Below are 16296 nucleotides of genomic sequence, written 5' to 3' on the forward strand. Positions count from 1 at the left end.
GCAGCCTGAGGTTCAGGCAGGGGTAACTTAAACTCCGTCCGTACCATGTCCGCTAGGGACTGGATCCATAACTTCTCTGCTTGGGAAGCTGAAAACGGTTCCTCTATAGTGGACTCCTCAGAACCCTGTTCCAAGCGGTCTTCCCCTTGCTCCATTGAGAAATCTAATTCCTCTGCGGAAAGGATCTCTTCATCTGGAGACTCAACCCTAGGGGATGGGGACCTAGCCCGCTTCTTCCCAGGTAATGAGGCTGAAATTAAAGCAGCCATTCTCCGCTCAAAACCACTCAAGGTGGTGGCTAACATCTCCTCCGTAACAAAGGTAGGAGTTGGTTGAATGGGGCCAGCCGCAGCATCCAACACCCCTGGTGGCACATCTAGGGCAGCAACCTCCAGTTTATCTGGGGAGGAAGGCACAGCCGACGATTGGCCGAGATCCTCAGAGCCCGATGGGGAACCCTTCTGTTTCTTTGGGCCCTTGGCATTTTTGGCTGCGCCCTTAGGAGCCATGATACAAACCCAAGGTACTCCGCTGTAATACTACTGACTATTAAGTCGGAGTAAATACACGCCCCCTAACAAGAGAGGCGTCGGTTACTAAAATAGAAATAGTAATAGGTTAGGGTAATATTACAAATCCTTGTTTCCCAAACCTAAGAGGATAGGTAATACAATGCCCCAAGGGCTTGTCACTCATAGGACCACTATGAGCCAGGTATTACCCCCTTAAATTGCTGGTCCAGACGCCTGGGTTTACACTAGCTTAGGCTGCTGCAAGTACACCGGCCTTTAGAATCACTATTTAAGAGCCAAGCTCTTATTAGGGTGCGTACTCCAATTTGGCCACCGGGTGTCACTCTCCCCAAAAAAACCTGGTATAACAAACCATACGCAGCTCAGGCTGCAGCTCCGTGTCCCACGGCGATCGTGACTGACTGAGAGCCTAATATAGGCTTCAGGAGGACCGCCCTACGCTCAGCCCGCCCCCCTACGCTGCGTCGCCGAAGTTATATACAACGTGCGCGCGCACGCGCGCGCGTACGTCTGACGCTGCTGGAGGAACCAGGAAGTCTCAGGGAGACAGCGTGGACGCTGACGGAGCTATGGGGAGAGACAGGCACCCAGGGAAGACTCCCATCTCTGGGAGGTAAGTCCAGCTTACTTTTTCCAGGACCCTTCCCTCTATGGCAGCGCAGCAAGCCTCTAGACCAGCCAGGGGAAAAAATCACATGGGGGAGAAAACCATCCAGTGCAAACAGACTTTGTGGTGATATATTGCCCATGCCATAGGCATAAAATAGGCTGCCCCCGAATCCCCTGTGGAGGGCCCACTGACAAACCAAGTTCCGTGGGCCCTCGCTTACCTTCTCCACGCCGCAGGGTATTGCCAAAGGCCCCAATCTTCCCCCATCTCCGTGGGTATGGTCATAGACCTTCAGGGACCGGGGTCCAATTTAGGAACACCACACACCTGGACCTATATAGCACTGCTGGCATCAGGATTGCTAGGTTAAAAACCAGTCCTGGAACCCAGAGTCCAGCCCTCCCAAAAGGAGAGGCATTATAGGCAGAACCCCTCCACGACTTGGGGCCCGGGTACCGTCCACTTTGGCTATGAAGCACCTTGGACGGATCCGGTAGGCTTGCCCGGGTCCCAAGGACAACTATAGGCAGAGCTCTTCAACGTGCACCAACACCTAAGACACTGGCGAAAAAACTGAGGTACTCCCACTATGGGTGGGGGTTATATAGGGAGGGAACTTCCTGTCGGAGAGTGCCAGTGTCCATCACCTGAAGGTACACTATATAACCCATGTGTAATGGCTATGCTGCTCTGTGTCCCGTGATGTACGATAAAGAAACATAAATGTATTTAATGGGGATTTTATGTGATAGACCAACACAAAGTGCAACATAATTGTGAAGTGAAAGGAAAATGATAAATGGTTTTCACATTTGTTTACAAATAAATATCTGAAAAGTGTGTCATGCATTTGTATACAGCCCCCTTTACTCCACTACCCCTAACTAAAATCTAGTGGAACCAATTGCCTTCAAACGTCATCTAATTAGAAAATACGGTGCGTTCACCTGTGTGAAATTTTATCTCAGCATAAATACAGCTGTTCTGCAAAGCCCTCAGAGGTTTGTTAGAGAACCTTGGTGAACATACAGATTCATGAAGGCCAAGGAACACACCAGACAGATCAGGGATAAAGTTGTGGAGAAGTTTAAAGCAGGGTTAGGTTATAAAAAAATATCCAAAGCTATGACCATCTCACGGAGCACTGTTAATACATCATACAAAAATGGAAACTGCAAACCTACCAAGGTTCTGTCCACCTAAACTGAAAAGCCAGGCAAGAAGAGCATTATTCAGAGAAGCAGTCAAGAGGCCCATGGTAACTCTGGAGAAGCTGCAGAGATCCACAGCTCAGGTGGGCGAATCTGTCCACGGGACAACTATTAGTCGTGAACTCCACAAATCTGGCCTTTATGAAAGAGTGGCAAGAAGAAAGCCATTTTTAACTGCTTGCCGACCAGCCACTGCAGTTATACGGCGGCAGGTCGGCTCGGCTGCACGAGATCACGCAGCTATACGTCATCTCGCAAATCAGCCAATAGGGGGCGCGCGTCCCCCGCTCGCCCCTGGTCCCGATGCGCGTGCCCGGCTGGCGCAATCACCGCCGGGCACCTGCGATCGCTTGTTACAGAGAAAGAACCGGGAGCTGTGTGTGTAAACCGGGAGGAGAAAACCTACGTTACTTACCGGTAACGGTATTTCTATGAACCTTCCAGGACGGCACACGAGAGATGATGGCTCCTCCCCACAGGAAACACAATCACTTAACAATTTAAAAGTCCCCACCCTTCCCCTTGATCCCCAGTATGTAATAAAGTAATCCTGAACTGGTTCACAAGGGACCTTGTTCCGTATAGGTACTTACCACCTAGCGTTTAGCTTATCTTTTCCCTCCACATAGGGCGGGAAGTAGGCCTGCCGTCCTGGAAGGTTCATAGAAGTACCGTTACCGGTAAGTAACGTAGGTTTTCTCTTATCACCTTCCAGGACGGCACACGAGAGGATAATCAAGGAACCAAAAAGGCCTACTTTAGGGTGGGACCCTTGCCTGCAAGGTCTTCTGCTAGGTGTCAGAATCTGATTTTATTTCACCACCTCCACTCCCTAGTGTGTGATGAAGGTATCCTAGCTGGATCATGTAAATGACCTGCAGGTCTGCTCCACCTATGCCCTTGTCTCCTCTTTGGGTGCAAGGTCTAGGTGGCACGTGCTCTTAAAGAAAAAACATTCTGAGAGCCTGAGTATTTTTTAGGATAGAAAGGTTGGCTGTGCCAATATTCTAGACATCGTGGTCGATAATGTCTGCCACTGCTGCGTAGGACCATCTAGACATTTGTTCTGTGAAACAAGGACCTACTTTGATCAACCAAGACAAAACATCTGGTTTTAAGCCACTAGTCTGTTCAGGAGAATGGTTTAGAAAGAAAAAAGGTCTCCTGATGGACAATCCTTGTGGGTCCCCTTTTTGTTTGCCATAGTCATGGTGGAACAAGAAATAACCCCGCTCAAGGATACTAGGTTTAAGGGAAGTTTATTCCCTTGATTCAAATGGCTGGACAGGTATGTGACTAAACAAGGCGTTTGGTGTGCTCCTGCACTCCCTTCAGTCCACCTGTCCACCTCCATTCATTGGAATGCATGTGACTTCATAGTGAGGACACTTATTGGTCAGTGTCAGGACCACAGGATGCCTTGGCGTGGCTCATCCATGCGCCCGCCAATACGCGTGGACAAAATTCTGTCTCCAACGCACACTGCTAGACCGGTCAAAACGGCTGCACTGCAAGGCGTTTGGCAAGTAGGTCTCATCCTGGTCATTCCCCACTTCTGGGTTTCTTCCCATCTGAATGCTGACATGTCGGCTGTGAAATTGTTCTATATACCCCAGGCTCCTTATAACTCTGCGAGTCAATATATTAAACTGCGCAGAAAAAGAGCCTGTTACTAAATTGCGAGTAACCACTGCATTAATTGGTATATAACAGAAAATAAACAAAAGTGTCGGGGAAAGAAAAAAAAACAAAAAACTTTTCACCGCCCCCTGCGTATAACACGCAGACACCTTTTACCCTATATTCTCAGGGTAAACACATGAGTGCCACACGCCAACAGAATACAGTATTCTGTAAATATCCAGTGTTTGAGGTCATGATTCACTCCAAGCACCAATGGAGTGTTAAGTTAAACAGATCCCTACCATAAGGGACAAATGCTATAGTAGGAGTAAAAGACGAATATTGGTTATTCACATCCAGTTCGTCCAAGGGGGTGACATGAAGAACATATGCCGAGCCATAAACCTATCGGATCGGGACAAACAGTCAGAATATTCTGATGCTGAATTTTTAAGCAAACGGCTCCTAAAAGCGTTACCCTTTTTCTACTAGGGCAAAAACCTGATAGGTGATTTTATGACCTCCTTCCAGTGTCCTAAAACCCTACTGGGTCCAAGGTCCAGGGAATTCTGGCATGCCTAGAAGTAAAGGCCTGTAATCAGAAATCTTGTTCCTTCCATGTACCTGGAAAATGAGGTCTGAAATAAAGTGACCAAAACATCTCTGATATACAGGTCATAAATCTTGTATTTCCGAAGGGTAGCAAGCTCAGACTTAACATGGAACACAAAAGAGGAAGACACCCCCAGCCTTCACTGCTGTGTTTTCTGATATACAGACACCTGTAGGATAGAGAAGGCACAACCAACCTAAGAGATGTTGTGTAATTCTAATATGCAATAAGATACCATATAACCTCAGCCCAGAGAAAGGACAGAAGCTCCAAGTGTGAGTTTCTGATGCTTAATAGGTTATAGGTCCTGCCTCCAACAGAGAGGCCACTAGCCAATATGGTGTTTTTCTGAGTAATTAAACGCAGAGGGTACAGACACCTTCTACTGCTGTGTTTTTTCTATTTGCAGCGATCCCAGGTAATAGAGTCAAGACGGGATGACAAGAACAAATTTAGTGTTGTCTATTCCTGAGACTGACCGCAGTACGGTCCTCTAAATCAACAGAAAGTAACACTAGCACCTAAAGTATATTTCTGATGATCATGAATTGCAGCCGCATGCAGACAACAAAAAAAGGACATATGCGGCCTCAACCGTGTATGGCTGTTGCTATACTAACTGCAGTAATAACTAGCAGAGAGTGGTATTAAACGCATTACAGATAAACAACAGGGTATAGGACAACAGATGTTACAGACAGTAACATTGTATATTCCTGATTACCAACACTACACAGTCATATACCCGATAGAAAAAACGCTACTAGCAAAAAACCAATGCTGTGCGTTTCTGGATAGTAATGTTAAACCGTCATTGAACCCACAATACAAAGTTGTGCATGATTTTTATTAGAAAAAACTTGGACAGTTATATGACCAACAGAATGTTGCCGGCAACTCAGTGTGTTACTAAATGCAACCTTGTCGGGTCATCTAATCAACAGAGATGCCACTAGCAAAAGGAAACCTTGAAGCAGTGCATATCTGAATACATAAATATCATAACCAATAATACAATGTTATGCGTTTCTGTTTAGCAAAAATTGTACAGTCATATAATCAGCAGAAAAGTCGCTATCAGTAACTCAACGTCATGCGTTTCTGATAAGCAATAGTGTACAGACATGTAACCTCCAGAAATATTTACCAACAGTAAATCAATATGGTATGTATCTAAATAACAATATAACAGAGGTGTCACCGACAAATCAATGTCATACTTTTCTGATGAGCAATAGTATACAGTCCTGTATCCGACAGAAATTTCACCCACAGTAATTCAATGTGGTGCGTTTCTGAATAACAATAGTGTATGCGGTTATAGAATAGAGGTGTCACCGACAATTCAATGTCATACTTTTCTGATGAGCAATAGTATACAGTCATGTATCCGACAGAAATTTCACCCACAGTAATTCAATGTGGTGCGTTTCCGAATACCGATAGTGTGCTGATATATAATAGAGGCATCACCCACCATTCAATGTTTAAGCGTTTGACTAGGAACAGCGTACCGTTACCTAATCAGTTTTTGGTGAGTCATAGGATATTTATATATATATATCAGAATGACACAAGATAAAAGACTCCCCATGTTGTGTATTTCTGATGTGCGGACAGCCAACAACCTATCCTAGGCATAACCTGAATCTCAGATACTGATCCTTCCTCCCAGTGGAGGAACATGGTAGTTCCAGACAATGGAAATCTGAGGTGTTTGATTATACCACAGTAGTGGTAGCTGCTAACCTACTATAGCATAGGTCTGAGTAGGTGTAGCTGGTCCACACACAGGTGGGAGCGAGTCCTACGGTCTTAACGAGCACAGACTCAGAAATCAATTAGGTCTCTCGTGAAGAGGTGACCATAACTTTTAGGCTGGAGGCAATCAGACACCTGTATGGCTGCTTAACTGGTTTGTTGCCTGAGCCACCAGAGGTTCAGATTAACCCTTACATACTGATAAATATAACAGCAGTGTAAGGAGGAAGTAATAGGTTGGAACCTGGGAAGATGTTGCAGACAATAAGCAACCCCCACAGGGGTAATATATACACTAAGCTGCCCCCCTTGTCGGGCCTATCCTAAGAGTTTAGGAGGTAAGTTTTTTTTTTTTTTTTTTGGGGGGGTAAAAAAACCTCTAACAACACCATTCTGTTAGATTCATGGCAGCTGGCCCTAATCCTTCAGGGATTCCTATAATCTCCTCAGAGGCCTGTATTGCCCGCAGGAGTCCATCCAGACCCTCTAGGGTGAAGGGACGTCCTGTTCAGCTTTGCTTTTCATATCCTCCCTGTCCTTTGCTTCCTCTACCCGGACTAAAGGGAATGAATGGAAGCGGGGGAAGGGCACTAGATACTATTCAGATGAGGCCTTCTTGGGAGGATATGTTTTCTCTAGGGATAAGCTCCTCTTATGTCAGACCTTAGGTTACGGACTGCCTGGCGGTTTCGTGGGAGGTTTTAACCGTTGCCGGTCTTTCCATCTGTATAGATGAGAGGACTTTGGACTTTGAGTGGGAGTTTATCTTATGACCCACATATTTATTTTTTAGAGGAGCTATACCCTGTAGCGGCAGGAGACCATTTATTTGGGATCTCCTGGGATCCACTGGGGGGTTTCTGCCAGACAAGAGATATACACATATGCATAATATTACTTTGTCCTCCCCCAGGACTGCAGGTTTGTACTGGGGAGAGGAAAGGGTAAGGTGAGAAAACCAGTCCTGTCTGGCTGGCTCCAGGATCCCAGACTCCTGAAATCCAGGAGCTCTCACTCCCCTTCCCCCTCCTTTTCCAAGGGGGATTTGTACTCACTGCACCCCGACCTGGATCTGCTTGCAGTCACATATGCCTTCATCTCCTCCTGTTCCATGAGGAGGTTTGGCTGGGTCCATGGCTGTTGGTACCTCTTGCAGGGGCTATCCGCAAGCCGACCCTTCCGCCGCCCATGCTGCTCTCTAGGCGTTCCTTCCGGGTTGCGCTGTGAGGCAAAAGCCCACCTTCACTCAGAGAGGCTTGGAGCGCCATGTTTCCAAAAGTAGGAAGCAGTACCCGGGAAGAGAGAGCTCTTCAAATGGCGGCGTTTCTTCTGCACCCTAGCGATGGCAAGCCTCCCCGCAGCTCAGAGCGCTGGTGCACGCCTGGGGCGACCTGTGAGTTAGACCCGAAGGCCTACAGGTTAGTTCAGCCCTCCCCGGCCTCCCTAAGACCTGTCTCAACAGGGGTACCTTCGACCCTCCCCGGTCTCTAGGTATTCAAACAAAACAAACGTGACGATGTGTTCGGGAGAAACACAATCAATACTGGGGATCAAGGGGAAGGGTGGGGACTTTTAAATTGTTAAGTGATTGTGTTTCCTGTGGGGAGGAGCCATCATCTCTCGTGTGCCGTCCTGGAAGGTGATAAGAGAAATATATTTTTTTATATATTTTTGGGGATATTTATTACAGCAAAAAGTAAAAAATATTTTTTTTTCAAAAATGTCGCTCTATTTTTGTTTATAGCGCAAAAAATAAAAACCGCAGAGGTGATCAAATACCACCAAATGAAAGCTCTATTTGTGGGGGGAAAAGTACGCCAATTTTTTTGGGAGCTGTGTCGCACAACCGCGCAATTGTCAGTTAAATCGACGCAGTGCCGAATCGCAAAAAATGGCCCGGTGATTGACCAGCAATATGGGGCTGAAGTGTTTTTTTGTGACGACGTTTTAAAACATGAAATAAAACGACGTTTTTGAAACATCATTTTCAAAAACGACATTGCCTACACACCATCGTTTTTTCACAATGCTCTAGCAAAGCGAGGTTACGTTTCACCACTTTTTTCCATTGAAACTAGCTTCTGGGCATGCGCGGGTTTAAAAACGTCATTTTAAACGTCGTTTTTTGGTACACACGGTCAATTTCTGTGAAACAAAAAACGACGTTTTGAAAAACGACACAAAAAATTCGAGCATGTTCGAATTTTTTTTTGTCGTTTTTCAGAAGACATAAAAAACGACCGTCTGTACGCGGCATTAGACCAACATCATGAGCAGTAGCAGAGGACCAACATGTGGAACAAAAAAAATAAATAAAATTTAATTGCAGAAGTTTGGTGGCAACAGGATTTTAGGTGCAATTAAAGATGTTGACATCACCCATAATATAGGGATGTCAATAAAGAAGAGCTAGGAAAACCTTTCATGTGAATTAAAAAAAACATCAAAAACAGTAGTGGGGCAAGAGTCTGAGTATTGCACTCCCCGAAGTCGGAAGAAGACCCCCGAAGTTGCCTAATTACTTTAAAAACCTGTGTAGTGTGGTTTTTTTCCTTAACACTTTTTTCCACCAGGTAAATGGGTAGGGGTACGATGTACCCCATACTCATTCACATAGGGTGGGGGGCCATGATCCTCCCGGATTCCGATAAGCTCCCCGCCAGCAGACCCAGACAACCAACGGCCAGGGTTGTCGGGAAGAGGCCCTTGTCCTCAGCAACATGGGGACAAGGTGCTTTGGGGTGGGGGGGGGTCACAGGGTGCCCCCCTGCCCCAAAGCACCCACCCCCCAGGTTGAGGGCATGCAGCCTAGGATGGTTCAGGAGGGGGGCTGCTCGCTCGTCCCCACCCCTTTCCTGACCGGCCGGGCTGCGTGCTCAGATAAGGGTCTGGTATGGATTTTGGGGGGACCCTTAAAATCCATACTAGACCTAAGGGCCTGGAATGCTCTTGGAGGGAAACCCATGCCGTTTTTCTTATTTAAAATTTGGTGTAGAGTTCCCCCTCATGATTCATACCAAACACAGTGTCTGGCATTGGCGGGAATCCAAGTCGGATCCCCGTTCATTGAAAGTCGGACATATGTTGGCTTTGGGGGGAAAAAAAATAATTCCTTTGTCGATGAGCTTGGCGCTGGCTCTCGCGACAGGGCTCGTAGGTGTCAATCTTGCCGATAATATCGGCGAGATTGACACAATATCGCGGTCACCTACTGTAATCAGCTTTGTGCCAGTGATTAATTGGTAATACCTCCAAGAATATGTGTTGTTGTTTTTGACATTTAACTGTCTTCATAAGCTGTCGTAATGGCTATAAAACCATGCAATTTTGGGTTTAAACCTCCTAACCATCATTATGCAGAGGAAACAATTAAAATAAGGTTGCCTTTTTCTGGGTGAACAACATGAAGACACTTTTACTTCTGCATCATTTGGCATCTTTATATTCCTTTATAAGATCAAAGTTCCTTTCTCAAAACATGACTAAAAGATAAAGATGAAATGCAAACATTGTGCAAGTTTTTTTTTTTATTATTCATAGTTTGCTTATTGTTCATTTTCCTCTGAAGAAGAAAAGTAATACAGTAAAACCTTGGACTAAGAGCATAATTTGTTCCTGAAACATGCTTGTAATCCAAAGCACTTGTAATCCAAAGCGAATTTCCCCATAAGAAATAATGGAAACTCAAATGATTTGTTCCACAACCATTTACTCATAGGTCCTTCAGTTTATAGTCCATATAAAAAGATTATAGCAATGTGACCAGGTTGAGTAACCATAAAATGTCCATGCACAAATGGAAGCCTCCACAAGGGGTGTAGAAGCAAAAGGCTCTAAAACTAAGTAACGCTCAAACCAAGATTGACACATATAATTCTAATGAATTATAATTATTGAATGGTAAATGTTCTTTCAGAATTACAGGAAAAGCAATAGGATTTCCATATTGCATCTTTTTAAATTAAACATATTCTACACCATTTAAAATATTTAATCACGTTACAACAAGGTGACATTTATTTTAAAAATCATAAGCAAACATGTTCAGTGTAATGAAATTATCACTTACCAGACTCCCAAAATTAGAGCCAGCTCCTCTGCACACAAGTCAGGCATCTGGAACTGATCAGGATCTACTAACTTGATTTTATTAAGAACTGTGTCATCTTGCAATTCATGGTTCTGTCAGTGAAAAGTTCAATATTAGAAAAAATTGTAGACACAGTGACCTGATAACATCACACAATACTTCATTTAACGATAAGATAGTCAACATGTGGTTCTCCCCACTGTTAAGGAATTATAAGCACCTCTGAGTTCATTTAGTTATATTAAAAAAGACAGCTACAAAGAACACAGTGGGATTGACACACAAAAATATTACAAAGTCTTTACATTCAGTTCTAACGCATGCAGGTTCAAGTGTCCCAAGACAGACACTGTATCTGCTCTCTCAGCATATCAGAAAATGAACAACTCCGACTCCCCCAGATACCAAGATCCTTCTAAACACATTCCATCCTGCAATCTGTAGATTAAAGCATTTGTAATCCTAAAAAAAACAAAAAAAACTTGGATAACAGCATAGCGCTGTTGTAGTGTAATTTGTTCCTTTCTATGTTCTAAAAGACCTGATTGATCCTGCCTGTTCCTGTGTCCCCTTGTGTGAACTGACCACAGTAATCATGGCTGCTGATCCACAATACTGTGGTCAATTTACATGCTTCTGTCATCCCGCTGTGTTTCTGAATGTGTCTCCCCCTTTCCCCCTCCCTCCCTGAATGTCAGCTCCAGTCTGTGTTTGCAGAGCTGATCTGCTCCCCACCCCTCCCCTCTCCTCTTGCCTCTATTTCGCTGCAATACATATCCTCCTCTTTTTTTTTATTCTAATCCCAAATTCCTTCTTTCACAGTGCTGCTCTGTGGTCACATGACCTTTCTCTGCTGGCTGGCTGGCTGATATTGGTGGGTAATCTCAGCCCCTCCCACTGCTCTCCTGAGATCGGAGAAGGAGAGTGGAGGGAGGTCAAGTGACCGCAGTGAAAGAAGATGTTTGGCATTAGAATTTAAAAAAAATAACACACACTACTTCATAACTATATAAAACAGAGAGGCTACAAGTATCGCATATATGTGACTTCACAACCACTTTAACAGCCCCCCTGTACAACACCCCATGCTAAAGGAACACGATTCTACATTTCCCCTTTAAAAACAAGCAGGTGTGCATGGCTGCCACCTGTCAGGCAAACTGGTCACTAACTTGGTAATCATATGAAGGCTGGAGGTTCATTCACAAAAGATACATGTTCAACCTGCAGATGCCACTGCAACTTTAAGATGGCAGTGTGCCTTTGTCAAGTCATAGATGTAAAATATATATTATATATATATATATATATATATATATATATATATATATATACACACATACACACACAGTGGATATAAAAAGTCTACACACCCCTGTTAAAATGTCAGGTTTCTGTGATGTAAAAAAATGAGACAAAGATAAATCATTTCAGAACTTTTTCCACCTTTAAAGTGACCTATAAACTGTACAACTTAATTGAACAACAAACTAAAATCTTATAGGGGGGGGGGGAGTAAAAATAAACTAGAATAATGTGGTTGCATAAGTGTGCACACCCTCTTATAACTGGGAATGTAGCTGTGTTCAGAATTAAGCAATCCCATTCAAACTCATATAAAATAGGAGTCGGTACACACCTGCCATAATTTAAAGTGCCACTGATTAACCCCAAAGTTCAGCTATTCTAGTAGGTCTTTCCTGACATTTTTTTTGTTGCATTTTACAGCAAAAGCCATGGTCCGCAGAGAGCTTTCAAAGCATCAGAGGGATCTCATTGTTAAAAGGTATCAGTCGAGAGAAGGGTAAAAAAGAATTTTCAAGGCATTAAGATATACCATTGAACACAGTGAAGACAGTCATCATCAAGTGGAGAAAATATGTCACAACAGTGACATTACCAAGAACTGGACGTTTTTTTTTTTGATGAAAAAACAAGAAGTAAAGTGATCTGGGAGGCTGCCAAGAGGCCTACAGCAACAGTAACCACTTCAGCTCCTTAATGACCAGGCCATTTTTTTGTGATACGACACTGCTTCGCTTTAACTGACATTTGCCCGGCCATACAACATTGTACCCAAACACAATTGATGTCCTTTTTGGGGGTAAAAATTAAAAACGAAAATAATGTGGTTGCATACGACTTCTAGCTAGGGGTGTAGCTGTGTTCAGAATTGAGCAATCACATTTAAACTCATGTTAAATAGAAGTCATGCCCCCACCTGGCATCATTTAAAGTACCTATAATTAACCCCAAATAAAGGTTAGCTAGTCTAGTAGGTCTTTCCTGACATTTTTTTTTTTTGTTGCATCCTACGGCAAAAGCTATGGTACGCAGAGAGCTTCCAAAGCATCAGAGGGATCTCATTGTTGAAAGGTATCAGTTAGAAGGGTACAAAAGTATTTCCAAGGCATTAGATATACCACGGAACACAGTGAAGACAGTTATCATTAAGTGGGGAAATTTTGGCACAACAGTGACATTACCCTCTGAAATTGATGAAAAGACGATAAGAAAACTGGTCAGAAAACTGGTCAGGGAGGCTGCCAAGAGGCCTACAGCAACATTCAAGATTATCTGGAAAGTACTGTTTGGTACATGTGACAACAATATGCCATATTCTTCATATGTCCGGGCTATGGGGTAGAGTGGCAAGACGGAAGTCCTTTCTTATGAAGAAAAACATCCAAGCCCAACTAAATTTAGCAAAAACACATCTGAAGTCTTCCAAAAGCATGTGGAAAATGTGTTATGGTCTGATGAAACCAAGGTTGAACTTTTTGGCTACAATTCCAAAAGATATGTTTGGTGCAACATGCAACAACACTGCACATCACCAAAAGAACACCAGCATGGTGGTGGTAGCATCACGTTTGGGGTTGTTTTCTTCAGAGGAAGTAGTGGATTTAAACAAGGCGAATCCCCATTCTGACAGGGGACATCTCAGAGATCTGCTGTCCCCAGTGATGGGGAACAGCCATCTCTGTCATGTCCCAGACAGCCCACCCCCCCTACAGTTAGAACACGCTGAGGGAACACATTTAATCCCTTGATCACCCTCTAGTGTTAACCGATTACCTGCCAGTGTCATTTATACTTTGATTAGTGCATTTTTATAGCACTGGTCAATGTAATAATGTCACTGGTCCCCAAAAAGTGTAATTTGGGGTCAGATTTGTCCACCATTACCAGTAAAAACCAATAAAAAAAAAATCCTAAATTTATACCATAGTTTGTTGATGCAATAACTTTTGCGCAAACCAATTAATGTACGCCTATTGCGATTGTTTTTACCAAAAATATGTAGAAGAATACATATTGGCCTAAACTGATTAAAACATTTGTTTTTTTATATATATATATATATATATATATATATATATATATATATATATATATATATATATATATATATATATATATATATATATTTGGATATATATTATAGCAGAAAGTATAAAAAAGTATTTATTTTTTTCAAAATTGTCACTTTTTGTTTGCGCAAAAAATAAAAACTGTAGAGGTGATCAAATACCACCAAAATAAAGTCCTATTTGTGGGGGAAAAAGGACATTAATTTTGTTTGGGTACAACATTGTATGGCCAGGCAAATGTCAGTTAACCACTTAAGGGCCAAGCCTGTTTTTCAAATTTGGCATTTACAAGATTAAAACAATTTTTTTTTGCTAGAAAATTACTTAAAACCCCCAAACATTATATATATATTTTTTCTAACACCCTGGGAAATAAAATAGCGGTCATTGCAATACTTTTTGTCACACCGTATTTGCGCATCGGTCTTACAAGCGCACTTTTTTTTGGAAAAAAATCTCTTTTTTTGTATTAAAAAATAAGACAAAAGTAAAGTTAGCCCAATTTTTTTATATATTGTGAAAGATAATGTTACGCCGAGTAAAATGATACCCAACATGTCACGCTTCAAAATTGCGCCCGCTCGTGGAATGACGTCAAACTTTTACCCTTAAAAATCTCCATAGGCGACAATTAAAAAATTCTATAGGTTGCATATTTTGAGCTACAGAGGAGGTCTAAGGCTAGAATTATTTCTCTCACTCCAACGATCGCGGTGATACCTCACTTGTGTGGTTTGAACACCGTTTTCATATGCGGGCGCTACTCACGTATGCATTCGCTTCTGCGCGCAAGCTCGACGGGGCGCTTTAATAAAAAATTAACGGCCGCTCCATGCATTCCTATGGAGCGTCAGATGTCAGCGAAGACATGTTCGCTGACATCAGACCCGATCCGATCCGATCAAAACAGACGTATGGGGGCCACGTCCCCATCTGTCCATGCGGATCGGATCGGGTAAGATCTGATGAAAACGGACATGCTGTCCGTTTTCATCAGATCGCTCCATAGGACACAGCGGTGCCCGACAAGCCCCTCCCCGCTCAGGAGCTTGTCATCCGTCGGCTCAGCGGAGATCTGCGGACTGATCTCCCGCTGAGCCGACAGGAGCAGGCGGACTCCGTAGCGACGGAGTCCGCCAAGTGTGAATGAGGCCTTTGACCACGTCTGCAAATAATAAATCCTGCTAAACGCAATGCATGTTTAGCTGCAAACAGTTGACCCTGGACGCAGCCCTTTGCTTCTTTTCCTAAATAAAGCTAAACTGTATATAACTAAACGTTGCTACTTTGCATTGTGTGAGTCCAGCTGCTTTTAGCAAAGTCTTCTATATGCAGCTAAACTCTGAAATTAAGATGTCTGTGTGAATGTAGCCTTAAAGGGGAGTTCCAGCCTTTTTTTAAGTTTAGGCACTCGCCTACAGGGAGGGGCTGCAAGAAGGCGATTAAGCTAATCGCCTTTCCAGCCCCTCAGCGGAAGGAGAAAGTGGGACAGGAAGTCCCCTTCTCCTGAAGCCCCCACTCCCCCCCAAAAAAATTACATGCCAAATGTGGCATGTAAGGGGGCGAGGAGTGGGTTAAGCGGAAGTTCCATTTTTAGGTGGAACTCCGCTTTAAGGAGTTATCTTTTTTGGTAAATCATTGAGAGAAAACAAAAATTCTCAGTTGGAGCAAAGTGGACCACTCTTTTTACTGGGGTTTGCATTCTTTTAGGGTTTTAAGGATGGAAAGTGGGTTTTTCTTAGCGGAGGTCAATTAATATTTGTCTTTAGTTCAACCTAAGTAAGGTATCACTCACACAGCTGGATTCCTCAAAAAAAAATTATTTGATCAAGATCACAGAGAATCCGCATAGCAATTAAAATTACTATCAAATGGCTTTGCAGGAGCTGTATCACCTGGGTGAAAATAGACATTCTGCTGAGGAGCCTTATCTGCAGTGGAGCATCTGAGTGATGTAAAGAAGCCAGAGGTTGGACTCAACTTACTAGTATCCATAGAAAATGTCAAAAGGAACCTACAATTTGGCCAACTATTTTTCATTATTTGGAATTTTCACAAGTTTCCATAGGTTACTTTAGATGTTTTCTGATCTGTATTAAAGTCAATACATACTTAAAGCAGTTCTGACTCAAAATAAAAGTATTGCTACTGACACTGCTCCAACTTAACCATGAAATGCTCTTATATAGGCATTCTTGGCTTTCTTCAGGGTACAGCCACTGTTCTGACAAAATATGCAACTCGGCAGAATATCGAACCACATCACTTCCGGTTTATTTAAAACATGATTCATTGCGGATTTCTATGAAGTAATTTCACATGAGGAATACGTGTTTTGACACAAAAGTGGCAACCGAATGCAGTCCGATGCACGGTATTATAAGCAGAGATCGTTACTCCGCTCCAACACCAACCAACAAAATGGCCGCCAACTTCATCCCCATTAGCTGCTGTGCTGTGAAAACACACAAATGTTCCTTT

General features: G+C 43.3%; 1 protein-coding gene across 2 annotated transcripts in view; it reads right to left on the reverse strand.

Moving 5' to 3' along the window:
- TTC27 (tetratricopeptide repeat domain 27) overlaps positions 1–16296 on the reverse strand; it is a 502742-nt gene that overhangs the window by 300930 nt on the left and 185516 nt on the right. For both annotated transcript variants that reach the window (XM_040350814.1, XM_040350813.1), the window contains exon 9: positions 10421–10533. In XM_040350814.1, coding sequence (XP_040206748.1) covers positions 10421–10533 — 113 coding nt within the window. The remainder of the gene's footprint in view (positions 1–10420; positions 10534–16296) is intronic.

Source organism: Rana temporaria, chromosome 4, assembly GCF_905171775.1.
Source record: "Rana temporaria chromosome 4, aRanTem1.1, whole genome shotgun sequence".
NCBI lineage: Eukaryota > Metazoa > Chordata > Amphibia > Anura > Ranidae > Rana > Rana temporaria.